The 16,896-nt window shown below is 60.9% G+C and overlaps 1 protein-coding gene across 1 annotated transcript; it reads right to left on the bottom strand.

Moving 5' to 3' along the window:
- Window positions 1-9,719: 9,719 nt before the first annotated feature.
- Window positions 9,720-12,394, bottom strand: IRX3 (iroquois homeobox 3). The gene is made up of 4 exons (XM_081117654.1): window positions 12,040-12,394; window positions 10,799-11,861; window positions 10,555-10,621; window positions 9,720-10,146 (listed from the first exon to the last, which is right to left on the bottom strand). Exons 1-4 carry the CDS (start codon window positions 12,304-12,306, stop codon window positions 10,092-10,094), a joined length of 1,452 nt encoding a protein of 483 aa, XP_080973780.1. The 5' UTR covers window positions 12,307-12,394; the 3' UTR covers window positions 9,720-10,091.
- Between the last annotated feature and the right edge of the window lie 4,502 nt (window positions 12,395-16,896).

Raw genomic sequence — 16,896 nt, 5'->3', positions numbered from 1 at the left:
GCACTGTGTCCAGCTGGGCCATGCCATCCTGCTCTTCTGCTGTATTACAGGATGCAAAAGGTCAGGGGCCTTGCCAGGATGACAGACCCCGGGTAGAGCCCTCCTGGCCTGGCTGTTACATGGACAATAAAGGAATGTCTTAGGAAAATCAGTGAGAGCATGTGACAGGGCGCCCGGCCCCAACCTCACTGACTGGCCTCATAAATGATCCCAGCTGCACCTCAGGGTGCTCGGGTATGGCAGGGAGAGGACACAGGACAACTAAAAATGGAGTTGGAGTTGCTGCTGCCTTCAAACAGTATCTCATGCTCTCTTTGTGTAGGCAAACACGAGGACACGTCCCTGTCACACGGCAAACCTGAATAAAGGGTAACTTACTCTCTTTATAATGATTACACTGTATAATTATCTTTAAAGTTATTCTATTTGAAAATTATTAAAATGTTTTTATGAAATTAAAATATTTAATAATTCTCATTTCATAAAATATTTGCAAGTGCTTTTCCCAACAATCTAAAATGTATATTTTAGGAAAAGCCCAATTTTATTGCTGAATTTCAAAGGAGCAATACATTCGGTGAATACTAATTGAGCTCTTGCTAATATGAGGCCCTGGGATGCACCCAGCACTACCTATGACAACCCCCAGCCCAAAGGGGACAACCTCCCGCTCAGGTTTGAGTGTAAAAGGGCAAGATAGAGTGAGGAGAGAAAAGTCAAGCTCTGGATTTGTACTGACTTCAAGCAAAACGTGGGTCCCCAGGAGCCTCCCAGTTCAGACTCATCCTTCCATTAGAAATGCAGTGTGAGCCATATTTATGTCATTTAAAAATTTCTAGTAACTGCTTTTAAAAAAAAGAAAGTATAAAAATACAGGTGAAATCAATTTTAATCATGCATTTTATTTACCCCAATGGGTCCAAAATACTATCATTTCAACATGGAACAAACATAAAATCATTGCAATACTTTACATTCATTTTCCTTTTAATGCACCCAGTCTCTGAGTTCCAGAGTGTGCAGGGCTTACGGCGTCTCTTAATTAGGACCAGCCATGTTCCAAGGGCTCCAGAGCACAGATCCAGAGCTTCTGTGTCTCCCCCATTGTGTCCCCAGACACACAAATGCACGTCAGTGTCTGTGCCCACCCTCCCCACCCCCCAAACTAGGGGAGGCCCCTCTTCCTTATACATGCTTACAGCGTCTTGTGCTTATTTTTCAGAGCGTTTTATTATTATTATTATTATTATTATTATTATTATTATTATTATTATTATTAAATTATGTGTTCCCAGTAGACAGAAAGATCAGAAGGGCAGGGACTTGGTTCACACGTGTCTCCTGAGTGACAAAGAACGCTGAAGGAATGAATGGAAATAAGCGAACGGGGCAGTCCTGGCCCTGGCTGTTCCCCGCTCTCCACCGCCCACCTGTTCTGTCCAGTCACGACGGCCGGCCTCTCCCCGGCCTCCCTCGCCGGCCGGCCTCTCCCCGGCCTCCCTCCCCGGCCGGCCTCTCCCCGGCCTCCCTCCCCGGCCGGCCTCTCCCCGGCCTCCCTTCCCCGGCCGGCCTCTCCCCGGCCTCCCTTCCCCGGCCGGCCTCTCCCCGGCCTCCCTTCCCCGGCCGGCCTCTCCCCGGCCTCCCTCCCCGGCCGGCCTCTCCCCGGCCTCCCTCCCCGGCCGGCCTCTCCCCGGCCTCCCTCCCCGGCCGGCCTCTCCCCGGCCTCCCTCCCCGGCCGGCCTCTCCCCGGCCTCCCTTCCCCGGCCGGCCTCTCCCCGGCCTCCCTCGCCGGCCGGCCTCTCCCCGGCCTCCCTCCCCGGCCGGCCTCTCCCCGGCCTCCCTCGCCGGCCGGCCTCTCCCCGGCCTCCCTCCCCGGCCGGCCTCTCCCCGGCCTCCCTCCCCGGCCGGCCTCTCCCCGGCCTCCCTCCCCGGCCGGCCTCTCCCCGGCCTCCCTCGCCGGCCGGCCTCTCCCCGGCCTCCCTCGCCGGCCGGCCTCTCCCCGGCCTCCCTCCCCGGCCGGCCTCTCCCCGGCCTCCCTCCCCGGTCGGCCTCTCCCCGGCCTCCCTCCCCGGCCGGCCTCTCCCCGCCTCCCTTGCTCTGCCTTTTCCCTTCTCTCTCTTCCTCTCTCCCCTCCTCCCTTCCCTTGACGCGATGCCCCTGAGTGCAGGGGGATGAGCCGTGAGGTGTGCTGTACGAAATCACTTGTTAGTAAAGTCCTACATTTCCTAATTACCTGTGTCCCTGTGCTCTCGGCCATCAGGACCGGCAGCGGGGACAGGCTGTGGCCATGAGAAACCCAGGGCTGCAGCCGCCCTGGGACATGCTTCATGGTGGAGGGAAGGGCAAAAGGTGTCTTCAGCCCGGGGAAATCAGCCTCAGGCTGGTGGCAAAATCAGCCTCAGGCTGGTGGCAGAAGCAGCCTCAGGTTGGCACTTGGCAGCTCCTCCCTTGACTTCTCTCACTCTGTCCTTTGTCACGCCCGCCCCCCTCTGCCCCCGGCATTCTCCATCCTGCAGAGCCCATGAAGGGCCGGGCCCAGGCACCATTCCGTCTCCATTCCGGAAGGGCCACTGTGTCACTGAGGTGTGTCTAGAGCAGCGCCTACCATCCCCTGCGATGCGCACACAGCACCCCGGGAGCCCTGGGAAAGGCGGGCTCCGGTTCAGCGCATGGGGAGGGGCCTGAGGGCTGATGCTGGCCCGGGGGCCGCCTGTTGAGCAGCAGAGATCCAGAGGCAGGACAGGCCTTTCTTCCCCGGACAGACGGCCTCGTCCACAAAGTGTCGGCGTGTGACTATCCTGAGACCAGGACGGGCGAGGAGAAGGGATGGAAGGAGAGCGTGGAGATCCCCCTCCTGTCCTGTACTGCTTAAAAAATAAACGGGAAGGTAACCGATTCACGGGTGACCCTCTGACACGGCCCCTCACATGGCCTTGCATTGCACTGTCCTTCCCAGGGGGAGCTGTTGTGCTGGGGCTCCGTGGGGTCCCAGCCCGTCCATGACAGGGTCAGGTCCAAGTGCACCAGGTAGATGGGCGGGGTGGGTATGCATCGGAGCCACAGCTGCAGAGCGCCCCACCCCAAATCCCTACGCACAAGCCAGGGGCAGACTCTAGTGCGGGTGAACCCTGCTTGGGCACCGGAGGCCCAAAGGCCTGGGTCCGAGAGCTGGCCCTACCCTTTATCGGCCGTGTTCAGCGAGTGGCTGAGCTTGGGCTTAAATATAAATAAAGTGGGGACAATGATGCCTATTCCTAGGGATGTTGTTATACTTAATAAAAATAATATTTGTAATTTATTAGGTAATTATTATGCACAAAGCAAATCATCACGCATGATGCACTGTTCTAAGCATCAATGAACTCATTTAATTCCCTCAACAGTCTGTGAGGCAGTTAGAACTATTCTTTCTGCTTTACGAGGAAGCAAAGCTCAGGGAGGTGCAGTCAGTAAGGTCGGGGAGCCATGCAGCTGGAATTTGAACCAAGCAGTCTGACTGTGGGGCCCGCCCTCTGGGCCACGACACCTAAGGTCCAGCACCTGTGGGTGCTGCATGAGTACCTGTGGGTGTCCAGTGCATAGAGCGAATGAATGAATAAATAAGTCATTATCAGTTCTACATCAGGCCCAGAAAAGTTGCATGCTCTCTCCCTCCCTCTCTCTGTCTCTCTCTTACATTTTAGTTATTTAAAAACAAAAGAGCTTTTTGAAGAGCTAACATATTCACATGGTTCAAAAGAAGCAAAGGGATAGAGACCAAAAGATATTCTTTCTGGCCGCTCTTACCAGCTTCTTGTATAAACAGATGTATGTTCCCCTTATTTCAGATGGTAGCGTCCACAAGGAATGCTCTGCCTGGATTTCTTTCTGCTCCATGGAGATTGTTCCATGTTACCAGGGGACTTTCTTACCCCCCCCCCCTACACACACCTTTAAGCCTTAAGTTCTTCATCTGTGCCTTCCCCCAGGGAGGCAGTGAACATTAAATAACCTGCACGGAAGTGCTGAGCATGGGGCCTAGCAAGTGATAAGCACTCACTAAACTTCACCTTATTTTATTTTATGTTAAACAGCATAAAGGAAGTGAGAGCTGGAGTGGCCTCCACTGAGGTAGCAGCCTGCTCCCACTCCCTAAGGTGGTGAGGCTTCCTGTGGGTGTTCATGCACAGATACACCCCAAAGACAGGAAGGGAGGAATTTAGGAGCAAACAAAAATACGGACAGAGGAAACTTCAAAGCCATCCGAAAAAATAGAAAGTGAGCCCCCTCCCCACACACTAAGCAGGCTAGCTCCCCCCTCCCAGCCTCCCCAGCCCCAAGGTGGACACCATCTGGCTTCAGACACTTTTCTTCAACACCCCAGCTTCACGCAAAGCAAAGTGGGGCAGGAGGAGAGAAAGAGTGGGGTTGGTTCGCATGGAGCCTCCACATTCCATGCTAAGGTGATAAATAACGTACAAAGCCCAGGAAACACAGCTCTTTTGAGTCTGGGCCTCTTAGTCCCCAGCAGTGAGCCCTGAGGCAGGGGGAGCCGAGGGCTCTCATTCTGCTCAGTTCGTGGAGCCCCAGGTGGCGGGGGCCAGTCTGCTAGCTGACCAGGTGGCTCTCCTGCTGCAGCTTTGGGCCTCACCCACTCTGGGCCTCAGGGTTGGCCAGGATGTCTCGGACCCATGTCTGGACAAGAGGTGTCTGTCTCTTGCTATCATTAATCCTCAGCTCCCCTCCTGGCCATCAAAATCCCATTAAAAATATGTAACATTAAAATAAGAGTAACATTATTTTAATTGACACACATTTTCATTGCCGTTTAAAAGATCTTTTCAAATTACCCCTGGAAACTCCCCCTGTCTAATAATTATCAGAAAAAAAGAGAGAGGAAAGGGAGAGGGAGCGAGGGACCAAAAAAGCCCACAAGAGGCAGGGCGGCTCTGCTTTGTCAGGGGGGAGAAAATAAAGAGAAATCAGCCCAGCTTCAAAGGGCGCATTTCCATAATTGCCCTGTAACTTTGGCAAAATAAATCTGAGCGGCTGAGAAAAGCGCAATCTCTCAGATGAGTGCACTCCAAAGGCCCGGAGGGCTGTGGGCCCACTTGTTAGCGGCCTAGTGCAGTGAGAGAATGCAGGGCTCGCCACCCTCACAAAAGCTATGAAATCCCAGCCTTCCAGTCCTAGAGCCGCTGCTGGTCCCAGAGTAAGACCTTTGTTTCCCTTCTGCTCCCTGACACCACCCAGACACACACACACACACACACACACACACACACTCCAGGGTAACATAAGCAGGTAAATAAATAGATGCACTTATGTGCACAGAAGGGCTGGCAGCAGTTAAGAGGTGGCAATAATTAGGAGGCAAAACCACACGAGTTAAGCTTTCATCTGTGAGAACCTTCCCGTAACCTGCTCCTGATATAAATATCCAGCGAGAAGGGCCCCAACTTTTCAGACACACATCTTCTTTGGGGCTGGCTCTGTCCCTCTGGCCTGGGATGGTCCCACCTCCAGCGGCTGGCTCTCAGGCACCAGGCTGAGTCGAAACCCACTCTCGTTCCCAGGCTGGCATAGTTTCCTGTTTGCACTCTCTCGCCCCTACTTCCCCCTTCCAGGGCCAAAAGTTTCTTAATGTTTCTCTCCACAGAGCTGTGGTTTCTGGGAGAAAAATACCTGATCTTCTGGTGATTGCCCCAGACACCTCTTCCCGCCTTCAACTCCAAGGTTTCTCAACCTCAGCACTGTTGACATTGGCCTGGAGAATTCTTTGTGTGTGGAGGCCTGATCTGTGCCTTGGAGGACCTTCATCCCTGCGCTCTACACATTACATACCAGGAGCACTCCTAACCAGTCATGACCATCGAAAATGTCCCCAGACATTGCCATGTGTCCTGGAGTGGGGAGATCGCCCAGCTGAGAAGTACTCTCGGGACCTCTACGGGGTCTCTCGCGCTGAGCACTCCCTCCCTCCACCTTCAGGAAGAGATGCCTCCTGGGCTTTTCTATCCAGACAACCAGGCTGGCCTTGGAGGGGCTGGAGTGTTCCCAGGGGAGCAGTGACTGTGTCAAAGCTACGTTGGTCACAGGATAGATGGACCAAGTTTTTAATGTGGTCAGGTTGACCGGCTGGATTAGATGACAGCAGCCAGTTTAGGATCAGGAGGTGATATCTGTGGAGGTTACGGGTCCCCATCACCCTCATAATTATCTTTAGAACCCACACTTTTTCATGTATGCCTAATCCTAGACAACGTTGGATCTGTAAGAAAATTTGGATAAATTCATCTAATCCAATCCCCTCCAAGTTGCAGATGGTGAAAGTGGGGCCCGGAGAGAGGACAAGACTTGGCCCCACTCAAGGCGGAGGTAAAGTTCTAACCACAGACACAATTTTGCACACCTGCTGTTAACCGCCCATTTTCATTTGATGGCGGTAGAGGAAGTATAGGACGCAGAGGATATTTCTAGAAGGATACAAATAATTAGGCCCAAAGCGAGTTCCTGACAGAATCTCCCAACAGGCTAGTGAAGACATCTGACATCCAATTCCTACCCAAGCATCCAGTCCCTCTCTCTAACCTTCCAGAGCTCTGGCCTAAGACAGCGGATTCTTTGGCACTGACTGTGCACCTGGAGAACACAAGCCCAGCAGGTGAGGCCCTGCCCTCTCCCCACCCGGCGCAGGCGAGGGGCTGGAGCATCCCGTTGTCTCCTGCGGCCTCCCTTTGCGAGCCTGTCCATGTAGCCTTTAGACTGGACCCCACTCCCTCCTCCCCGTATTCCACAGAAAATAAATTCAATTGGAAACCGTGAGTGTGCCAGTCCCAGAGGTGGGCCGTCACTTAGGGAGATAATTTTATTCCCTGGCCTGGCGATGCACCGCCACCTCCAGCTCCATGCAGATAATGAGGGGAGCGGTGACATACACTCTTTCCTCTGACCTAATTGATTATCCCCACACACCTTGGAGTGCTTTGCATAACCAGCCCCGACAGCAGGAACCCCTTCCAGGCAGAGTGATTGACACATTTTATTTCTAATTGAAGCTTAATCAGGACCAAGGATGAGATTCCCATATTCTCCCCCCGCCCCTTCTCTCTCGCTTCCTTTCTTGCCTCTTCTCTCGGCTGCTCCCTTTCTCCTGTTTAAATGCTAAGGCCGGACAATGAAGGATGGAAGCAGTTCCTGGGACCCCTGAGAGGGCAGAGATAAGCGGGGGGCTCAGGGAGGAGGTTCTGAGAGGGGGGTGGAATAAGAGTTCAGCAAAGACGCTCCCTCTTCTTCCCTTTCTAAGCTGAAGAGCCCAGGAGGGGCTTTTTTTCTTTCGGTTAACCCTATCTTATCGGGGTCAGCTTGGGGCCGCGTGAGGGGCCCACGTGTCCTACGATCCCATAGAAAAGATGCAAACACAGGAACTGCTCTCAAGTTTACCCCGCTCTCCTCTGGCACCCACACATGCTGCCCTTTCAGTGGGCAGGGCGGGTCTCCTCCAAGCACCATTATCCCTGGGACGGGATGGGCTGAAGGTGGAATCGAACCCAGGGTTTTCAGTGGAGAGACGGGGCACAGGTGCTCAGACCTCTCCAGGCTCTGCCGGCCTCTCCACACCCAGCTCCCTCTGCAGGGTGCAGTCTCCCTGCTTGGTGGGCCCTGAGCATGGGGAGGCTGCCTGGCTTTGCTATGGCCTCTCTCCCTGTCGCACCCCTGCCTGGGTACTTTCCTTTTTCCTGGTTGAGCTGGGTTCTGAGATGCCTCAATGCCTGCACCTCACTTTTTGAGCTGACTGGAGGGGGTGGGGCAGAGTGCTGCGTAGAGGTGGAGGAGTGGGGTCTGAGATTCTGGAATACAATTGCAAGAGGAGGGCAAGAGGGCAGTGTACCCTCACCTACCACATGCCAGCACCAGACAGGCTTGGACAAACACCCGTCCAGGTGGGCCTCTCTTCAGAGGGGAAATAGGACACAGAGGATTAATCATCTGCTCAGTTCCACACGAAGTGGGCCAGGTGTACCAGGTCTGTGCCACAGAAGCTCGGGAGGCACCAGCCCGGAGCTCTCGGGGGTGTTGTCCAGGTAAAGCCACTCTGGCCAACCAGAGGCCTCTGCCCAGGTTCTGAGGCCTGGCTCCGAGGTTCAAGGTGCAGACAGTGGAAGCTGGCTCCAGGTCTGGGGGCCTGTGCCTAGGGTCAGAGCTGAACCACAGTCCCTGCCTCTGCCTCTGACCAGGAAGGACCCAAACTTCGGGGTGGGGGTTGCGGGAGAATTAAGGAAGAGGTGGGGGAACGTTGGGAGCATGGGGGGGGGGGCGGTCTCCAGCCTCTGGGGAGCATGGGGGGGGGGTCGGTCTCCAGCCTCTGGGAAAAGCCAGCTCCAGCTTCCCACCGGCTTTGCCTGGTGTCCTGGTGACCCTGTCTCTGCTTCATCAGACCTCTGTGACCGGCAGGGCCACAGGTTGACCCTCCTTCCCACTCCCTCCTGGGGAACGCCACACCCCAGGGAACCCCCACTGCCTGAGCCTGAGTGGGGGTTCCCAGGTGGGCGCTGGCAGCTGCACCCGCATAGACCAGGCCTTGCTGGACTCCTCCTGCTCCCGCCCACCCTCCAAGGTGTACAGTGTGAGGCGTGTCCCCGGCTTGGGGTGAGCAAGCTTTTCCCAAACCTCCCCGTCACACGCCCCACCATGCGGGGCAAACACCTGGCATCTGGCCACCTTAAAAATATACTAATTAAATGTGGGGAGAGAGACGCAAAAAACAGTACCCGCACTCTGTACCCCAACGCATCATGCTTCCAAAATTCCCTTCAACTTCAGGTGAAAGCTGGGCCAGGCTGGGGGCTGAAAGAGAAGGAGGGGGCGCGCAGGGGGCGCGGAGCCGGCCGGCTGGAGAGGCCGCGGTGGCCGGCGCCGAGCGGCCCTTTTGTCCTGTAGAGGGAGCTCCAGCCCCAAATTTCCCGGCTCCCTCCCCTAGGCCGCCCGGCCCGTCCGGCCCGCGGCCCGGATCCCCGCGGGATCGGCGCTGCGGCCCGAACCTCCCGCGCCCGGACCTCCGAAGGCTGCCCCTCCAGGGCACCTGGGGGAAACCCACTGGGGGGCCAAGACGCCATCCAGGCCCCGGGGCCCCCAACTCTCAATTCGGACTGGGCACAGTCACCTAGAGGAAAGGATGCGCACCCCTAGGCTCCCCGCTCCTCTACCCCCCCCCCCCCCCTTGCTTCTATAAGGAGCCTGGGGGTGCAATGCGGTAGGAAGGGGTCTCGAGGCTGAGCTTGCACAGCCCCTTAAGACTGAACTGACCTCCATCGTGCCTGTCAAAGAACGGGGGCGCGGGAGGGTGAGAACCTGCCAACCTAACCCGTCCGCGTCCAGACTGTCCCCCAAGTCTCTCTGCCGTGTCACCAGCGGACGCCCCCGGTCCCCGCGGGTGCGTCGGTGGGCAGGCGGGTTGGGCCCAGTCTCCCATCTCCTCGTAGGGAACCTGCCCCGGTTTCCCACCTGTCTCCTCTGCCCTGTCTCCCGGGGTCCCCCAGGTTCTGCTCCAGCTGCCCGTCCTCCAGGCGCCCCGAACCCGCCGCCTCGGCGCCTCCGCCTCCGCCGTCCTCGCGTCCCGCGGCCCAGACGCGTCGGTCCTTCCCGCGGATCCCAGCGCCGCCTCGGACTCGGGTGGGGTGGGGGTGCGGGTGGGGGGACAGAACAGAGCAGACAGATCCCTCCGCGGGCAGACAGGCCGGTTATAGTCAAAGTGGCAACAGCTCATTTATTTAGCCAAAAATAGATACTTTCTTGTACAATTTGGTTCACACATATGTACATTTTCTGTATTTACAAACAAGTCAGACACGCTTATTCTCACGGAAACGCCACCCCCCAAAATCAGCCTCGCAAACCAATCTCACAACCTCAGCTCACGTGGGGTGCAGAAGCGACTTGGGGAGGACCCGGGGGGACTGGTTTTATTTCTCTTTTATTTCTTTTTTTGTTGACTTTTCTCTTTTAGGTGTTCATACACAGACATGCTTACAAGTCGTAACTATACAGAGATTATTATTATTATTTTTTTACAATTATTACAACGATTAAAAAAAAATTTTTTTTTTAAAGAACTAAGAGGAGGAGAGAGCCGACAGGACCAGCGCGGCGTCCAGGTGGTTCTGGGGCCTGGAAGAGAGAGGCGGGGGTAGCGAAGGACGCGGGAGTCGGGGCGCCCACGCTGCCCGGGGCTGCGGCTGGGGGGGGGCAGGGTAAAAGTCAGCAGTAGGTGCTGGTCTTCCGGTTTAGCTGAAGGATGGGTGGGTGCCCGGGGCCGACGTTGGGGGCTCCAGGGGCCTACTGGCCCGGCCGGGTGCGCGGGTCCCCCCGCCGCGTCCCTGCGCCGCGCGGGGCGCTTGCCCTGAACAGGGCTGCCAGGCCATCTCTGGGCCCTGGGGGCGGCGGGAGAGTGTGTTTCGTGCCCTTTTAAAAGCGCCTCCCAGCTGCATCCCCCGGGGGGCAAAAACCCGCCTTAGCGCGGTCCCCAGCTTTCCTCCCGCCAGCCGGTTCCACCCCGCCCCCGTCCGGGTCTCTTACCGCCTGGGCACCGGCTGGAAAGCCGTCTTGAGTAACTTTCTCTCCGCTTCCAAGGCACTACAGCGATCTGAGGGGCAGCGGGGGGAGAGGGGGCCTTTAGAGCGCTGCGCTCGGGCGCCGGGGCCGCGGGAGGCAGCGCCGAGGGGACGGGCCCTGCGCTCTGGGGGCCCGCCCGCCTGCCCGGGCCCCGGCGCGAGGTCCAGAGGCCCCCCCCCCGCTCCCCGCGTCGTGAGCTCGCGGTCACCTGCTCCGCCCTCGGGCTCCGCGGGCCGGGCGAAGGCGGCGGCGGCGGCGGCCGGGTGGCCCGTGGACCCGGGAAGTCCCAGCAGGTGCGGAGGGGCCGAGCCGAGCAGGGAGAGCGGGTGCGGGCGCGGGGCGGGCGGCGGGCCCGGGAACGGCCGGTTGGTCCAAGCGGGGAACTTGCCCAGCGGCGCCGAGACGAGTCTGTGCGCGGCGGCGGCGGCCGGGGAGAGCTGCAGGGCCGGGGGCGCGACGGCCGCCCCGGGGGGAGAGCCCCCCGCGCCCGGGGGCGAGCGGCGCGGGTTGTCCGGGCTCGTGGCCGTCTCCGCCAGCGACCAGATCTTGGGCTTCTGCAGGGCGGAGGCGGGCGCTGGCGCGGGGGCGCAGGGGTCCGGGCCCGCGGGGGGCGAGGGCGGAGACGGCGGGGCCACGGCGGGCGGCGGCCCCGGGGCCGGGCTCGGGGCGGGCAGCGGGCGCTCCTCCGAGCCCTCGGAGCCGTCGTCCGAGTCGCTGAGCTTGGAGTCCGAGGCGGGGCCCAGGCCGAGGTCGTCGTCGCCGCGCGCCCCCGCCAGCGCGCGCTCGGGGCCCGGCGCGCCGTCCACGTTCTCCAGGTCGATCTCCTCGTCGTCGCCCGCGCGCCCCTCGTCCCCCAGCCCCAGCGCGCGCCGGCCGTCCTCCTCATCTTCCTCCTCCTCCTCTTCCTCGCGCTCGCTCCCGTACGCGGCGCCCTCCTCGTCGGGGCGGCTGCGGGGCGCCCACGTCATCTTGTTCTCCTTCTTGAGGCGCCGGCGCGCGTTGGCGAACCAGGTGGACACCTGGGTGAGGGTCATCTTGGTGATGATGGCCAGCATGATCTTCTCGCCCTTGGTGGGGTAGGGGTTCTTGCGGTGCTCGTTCAGCCAGGCCTTGAGCGTGCTCGTGCTCTCCCGGGTGGCGTTCTTGGGACGGGACGGGTCCCCGAACTGGTACTGGCCGTAGGGGTAGAAGGCGGCGTGCGGGTGCGGGAACGCGGCGGCCGCGGCCGGATGCTGCACCCCCGGGCTGTCCTTCAGCTCGTACTGTGCGCCCTAAACGCGCCGTGGAGGAGCGGGAGACGCGACGCGCAGAGGAGCGCGGTCAGCCCCGGCCGCCGCCGCCCCCCCGCCCGGCCCCGCGCGGCCGCTCGCGCGCGCTCCCCTCCTCCGGCGCCCCAGCGCCAGCCCCGCAGCCCCCCGCGCCCCCGCCCCCCGCCCCCCGGGCGCTTACCAGCTGCGGGAAGATGGGCAGCTCCGCCGCGTAGGGCAGGAAGGCGCCGTAGCCTTGGGCGGCGGCGGCCGCTGCAGCCGCGGCGGCGTAGGGCGCCCCGTACACGGACGAGAGCACGTTGGACAGGGACCCCGAGGCGGCCAGCTCCGAGGCGCCGGCTCCCGGGCCGCCCCGGGCCCCAGCGCCGCCGCCGCCGCCGGCCGCCCCCGGGCGCTCGGGTGGGTAGATCGGGCGGATGTACTGGTATCCGAGCTGGGGGAAGGACATGGTGGCCCGCGGGGCGCGGACGGAGAGGGGGCCCGGCCCCCGGGGCCGCCCTGCTCAGCGCCGCCCGCGGGCTCCGGCGCGCATCGGGGGCTGGGCCGGGCTGCGCTGCGCTGCGCTCCGCGTTCACCTATCGATCGGCTCCGCGGCGGCGGCGGCGAGGAGCCAGGTCAGGTCCGAACAGATTGGCGACGGTTCCCGGGGCTCCGGGCTCTGATTGACATTTCCACGGGCCCGCAAGCCCCTCCTCCCGCGCGGCTCCCTCCTCTCGGCGCCGGAGCCGCCTCTGCCCGCGCCCGGCTCCGCGCTGCCCTCTTCCCCGGCAGTGTCGCGCCTCGCTTCCTTCGCCCTCCTCTAGCTCTCACTCCCCCTCCTCGCCCTTCCTCTCCCCTCCCCTCTCGGCGTCCCTCTTCCCCCAGGATCGCTTCCGCTCCTTCGGGTTCTCTACCCCATCTGGGCGCTGGGACGCTCTCTTTCTCTTTCTCACGATTCCGTCTCCGCTGTCCGTTCCCCTCTCCCTCTCTCCCCCTTTCCCCCTTTTCCTCTCTCCCTCTCTCTCTCTCTCCCCCTCTCTCTCTCACATCTGTCTCGCTCTCTCGACTCACACAGCACTGTCCCCACCCCACCCCGGCCTCTGCGCCCTGGGCTAAGGCGGCCTAAAGTTGTGGATACTTAGGGTGCTGCGCGAGGTGGGGGGGGAGAGGTGTTCGTCTCCGCCCGGGTGTCCGTCTCCGCCCTCGCTCCCTCCCTCGCCCTTCCCCAAATCTCAGGTCTGACGTCGCGCCCTCTTATTCGACTTTTCCTAGCGTCTCCTTCCCAAGTCGCCAATCGCCTGGGAGCCTCACCGGCGAGGCCTCCCACCCCCGCGGATCCCGCGCGCAGGGCAGGGCGGGGCGGGGGCGGGACCCCGGCTCTCCAGTCCCTTCCCGCCCCCTCCGGCCTAGGAGGAGAGGCGGCGGGGAGAGGCACCGGGACGGGGGTTAGAACCGGGTCAGCTCGCTCCTCCCGCTCCCCGCCCCTCGGAACCTCTCCCTCCGCCCCAGCGCGGAGCCTGGGTCGGCACCAGACGTGGGTGCGGGGCCAGCCCCGGGGCCTAGGTGGGCCTGGGCCCCCTTTTCAGCTCGCACCTCTGACGCCAGGCCACTCTCGGCGGCGTAGGGAGGGGGCTAGAAAAGGGTGGGAGGGTGCAGTGTAGCCTCGCCTTCAGAGGCCGCCTCACTGCCCACGGGGGCGCGGCTGCCCCCACCCAAGAAGACCAAATCCTGAGATTAGCCACCTTAACGCAGCCCCAGCGTCCGGCCGGGCTCGCCTGGGGGGCTGCAGGGTGGACGCCCTGGGGGTCCTGGGGCGCGACTACAGGAGAGGGGACCCTGCCAGCGCCCTAAACCGGCGTGGGAGGGGGGAGGAGCCCGGCTCCGGGAACTTCCCCAGAGCTCTTCAAGAAGTTGTCTCTCGGAATTCTCTGTCGGTGGAGACCCCCGTTTCCCTCCTCCCCCCTGCCCCCGGGCCTCAGCGCCAACCTGTTTTCTTTCTGCGAGGATTCTCCCACCGTCTCGGGTGGGGATGGGAGGCAAGACTTTGAGTTTTTGTGGTAGGATACACCCTAAATCAAACCTGAAATCCTAGTATCTGGGCGCCCACCCTCACGCATTCGGGCGTGCCGCCCGGGCGCCACTGACATCCCCCGAGTTGCCGCGGCTCCGGGCTGAACGCTTTAGGCCTCGGTGGCCGGACGGACGCACGAGCCAGGCCTGCGGGGCGAGCGCTCGGGGACCACGCGGGCGCAGCGACCGTGCCGCGGAGGTTTCAGCGCCCGCTCGGCTCCGAGGCGGAAACTGGCCGCCGCGCGCTGGTCGGTGGAGGAATCGAGTCCGAATTCCAGCAGAGGGGAGGGATCGGAGGGTCTGGGCTCCGCTGTCTCTGGCCTCAGCAGCCCTGGGGAGCCCAGTTAGGGAGTGAACTCCCGTGGGCACCCGGTTTTCATCTCACCCCCACTCCCGTCTTCTTTCCACCACTCTCTGCACAGGTTGGCCACTCCAGTAGGTGGGAACGTCTAGGAAACTATGGGGGTGGGGGGAGGCAAGGGAAAGTTTGGGGGCAATCAGGTGTAGGGTTCGCCTGGGGAAACTGACCTGTGGCCTCCTCGGCTCGGGTCAAGCCGCTTCCCTGAGCCCCGCCCCTTTGACTCTGCCTGAAGCCAGGCACGGCCTCAGCCCGAGCCTCCCCCGAGAAGGAGATTATCAGGGGGCGCTCTGGCGTTGAACTGTTTTCCCGGCGCCTGATTTCGTTTGGAGTTAAAACTCTCAGAGAAGGGACATAGGGAATCACGAGCTCACCCTCCTGGGGAAAAATCTCGGGGTTCACAATTGAGGGCAACATTCGCATCGTTTCCCCGGAGTGTTTCCCAGGCGTTAGACTCGAGCCCCAACAGCCCTGAAATCCTAGAGTTTGCAGCAGACCAGGGCAGTGCCAAGAGCGAGATTAGGAGGTAGGGAGATTGGAGCTGCGCTTCAAGTGCCCGAGATTTAACTCAGCTCTTCCAGGAGGAAGAACACCGTGAGCCCCGGAGGTGCTTCTAAGCATTTGTCAGCCTTCCACCTGGCTGCGCTGGACTGCAGGAGGCCAGGGACGGGGTGAGGCTGTTCTTAGGGAACCAGCCACGCAGAGCCCGGGGCCATGGCCCAGGGGATGAACCTCCAGACCCAGACCCAGCCGGGGACCCAGGAACTTCGATTAATTAGACCTCTCCAGGCGCCCCAGGTCCCAAACGGAAGCCGTCTTTCCACCACCCTAGTCTTCCGCTAGGATCAGCCCTGCTCTAGCCGGGGTGACGTCGGGTCTCAGCGTCCTAGGCAGCCGAGCCCCGACGTGGCGCTGGCTCCCCAACTCCACTGGTCCTGTGGAGCCTGGCTCCAGACTAAATTTGCGAGGCCGAGGACAACCGAACCTTTTCCAGGGATTTTTAATCCAAGGGATGGGGTCAGAGTGACACACTCGCACAAAGTGGAAAAGCAGGTGCAGGGGGAAGTGGATTTGGAACAGGCTCGCGCGCAAACGCACGGTACACCCAGCGCACAAAGCGCTTCAGAGACTTGCAGCAGAGGCTCTATCGACGTGGCCCATGGCGTGGAGAGTGCGCCCCGAGGGTGGTCCCAGGGCACAGGCTCGGCGCCCACTAGCGCTGGCGGGACGCGCCCAGGGACCCCGATGTAAAATCAAGGCCCTTGGGGCTGCGCCACGCACTGCACGCGCGCCGCGAGTCACCGGGTCCACTGTCCGTCCGGGCGCCGGCTGCAGCCTCGCGTCTCTCCGCCGAGGCCGCTCTCCCAGCCTCGCCTCCAGGCCCGAGATCCCGCGGCTGCCCGGCCGCCCGGCGATCCCTGCGCTTCCTGCAGACGCGGGCGCGCGCTCCCCGCGCTCCCTCCCCCCGCGCTCGGGTTACAGGTTAATGAAATGCTCGTTTCCCTCAGTCATTTGTTTTGTTTTCCTGCAAAGTTCTGATAAGTAGCTAACCAACGAAGCTTGTAATTACAATCTTACAGAAACCGGGCCGATCTGTATATAAATCTCACCATCCAATTACAAGATGTAATAATTTTGCACTCAAGCTGGTAATGAGGTCTAATACTCGTGCATGCGATAATCCCCTCTGGATGCCGGCTTGATCAGATGTTGGCTTTGTAATTAGACGGGCAGAAAATCATTATTTCATGTTCAAATAGAGAATGAGGTTGGTGGGAAGTTAATTTCTCTCCGCTCTGTGAAGCGTTGGCAAGAATTTAATGATTTAATTACAGTTGTAAGCCCTTTCCATGAGACTTCAATTGAGCTGAGGGTATTTTTTTCCTTCCCTCTCTCTCCCCCTCGCTCGCTCGCTCTCTCCACTATTAACCGCCGCGTGGACGCCCAAGTGCGTGGCCTGGTGTCCGCACCTGGAGGGATTTGCATCTGGCCGGGAATCCGCCCGGAGGATCCCCGGAGGCGCGGGCCGGCGCGCCCGGAGCAGCCCCAGAACCGGCTGCTGCTCGCCACCGGCCCCGGAGCCCTTCCCTGGGCCCGGAGGAGCGGCGAGGGAAGGCGAGGAGGAAACTTTGCTAACTCTGCCGTCAGCGAGGGAAAAGGCCCGCGCGACTGGCCCTGGGAGCGGCGGCTGCGGGTGGGTCCCCGGCCAGGCCCCTGCGCCCCGGAGCCGGCCAGGCCGCCCAAGCAGGGGCGCGAGGCCGAGCGGAGGGCCGCGCGCTCCCCGAGCCCCCGCGGCGCCTCCCCGGCCGGAGCAGCCCGCGGGGCGCAGCGCCCCAGAAAGGCCGCGACTGGAACACGCCGGCCCGCGGCGCGAGCGACTCTCCTGCCTCCACCTCCGCGGGACCATCCTCGCGCACCTGGCGGCGCGCCTCACCCCCTTCCCTCCTTTGTTGTTGTCTAGGGCCTGCCCGTCTCCCCACCTTCCGTGTTTCCATTCGGGGCACCCATTGTTCCTCTCTTTCCTCCGCTCCCTCCTTCCCCGTTTCATCTTCGCCCCCTCTGGACCACTTTTCAGTTCATTTTTCTCAGTTCCGCTGCGTCCCCCGTCCCTTGTTTTCTGCCTTCCTCTCG

Source organism: Miniopterus schreibersii, assembly GCF_964146895.1.
Source record: "Miniopterus schreibersii genome assembly, chromosome: 18".
Taxonomy (NCBI): Eukaryota; Metazoa; Chordata; class Mammalia; order Chiroptera; family Miniopteridae; genus Miniopterus; species Miniopterus schreibersii.
This window is presented reverse-complemented; position numbering and strand designations above follow the sequence as displayed.

Coding starts and splice junctions, on each gene's coding strand:
- IRX3 (XM_081117654.1), bottom strand. CDS start 12,306: ATGTCCTTCCCCCAGCTCGGATACCAGTACATCCGCCCGATCTACCCA. Junction 10,622..10,798: donor GGAGCCCGAGGGCGGAGCAG/GTGACCGCGAGC, acceptor GCTGCCCCTCAG/ATCGCTGTAGTGCCTTGGAA. Junction 10,147..10,554: donor TTCCAGCCGGTGCCCAGGCG/GTAAGAGACCCG, acceptor TCTCTCTTCCAG/GCCCCAGAACCACCTGGACG.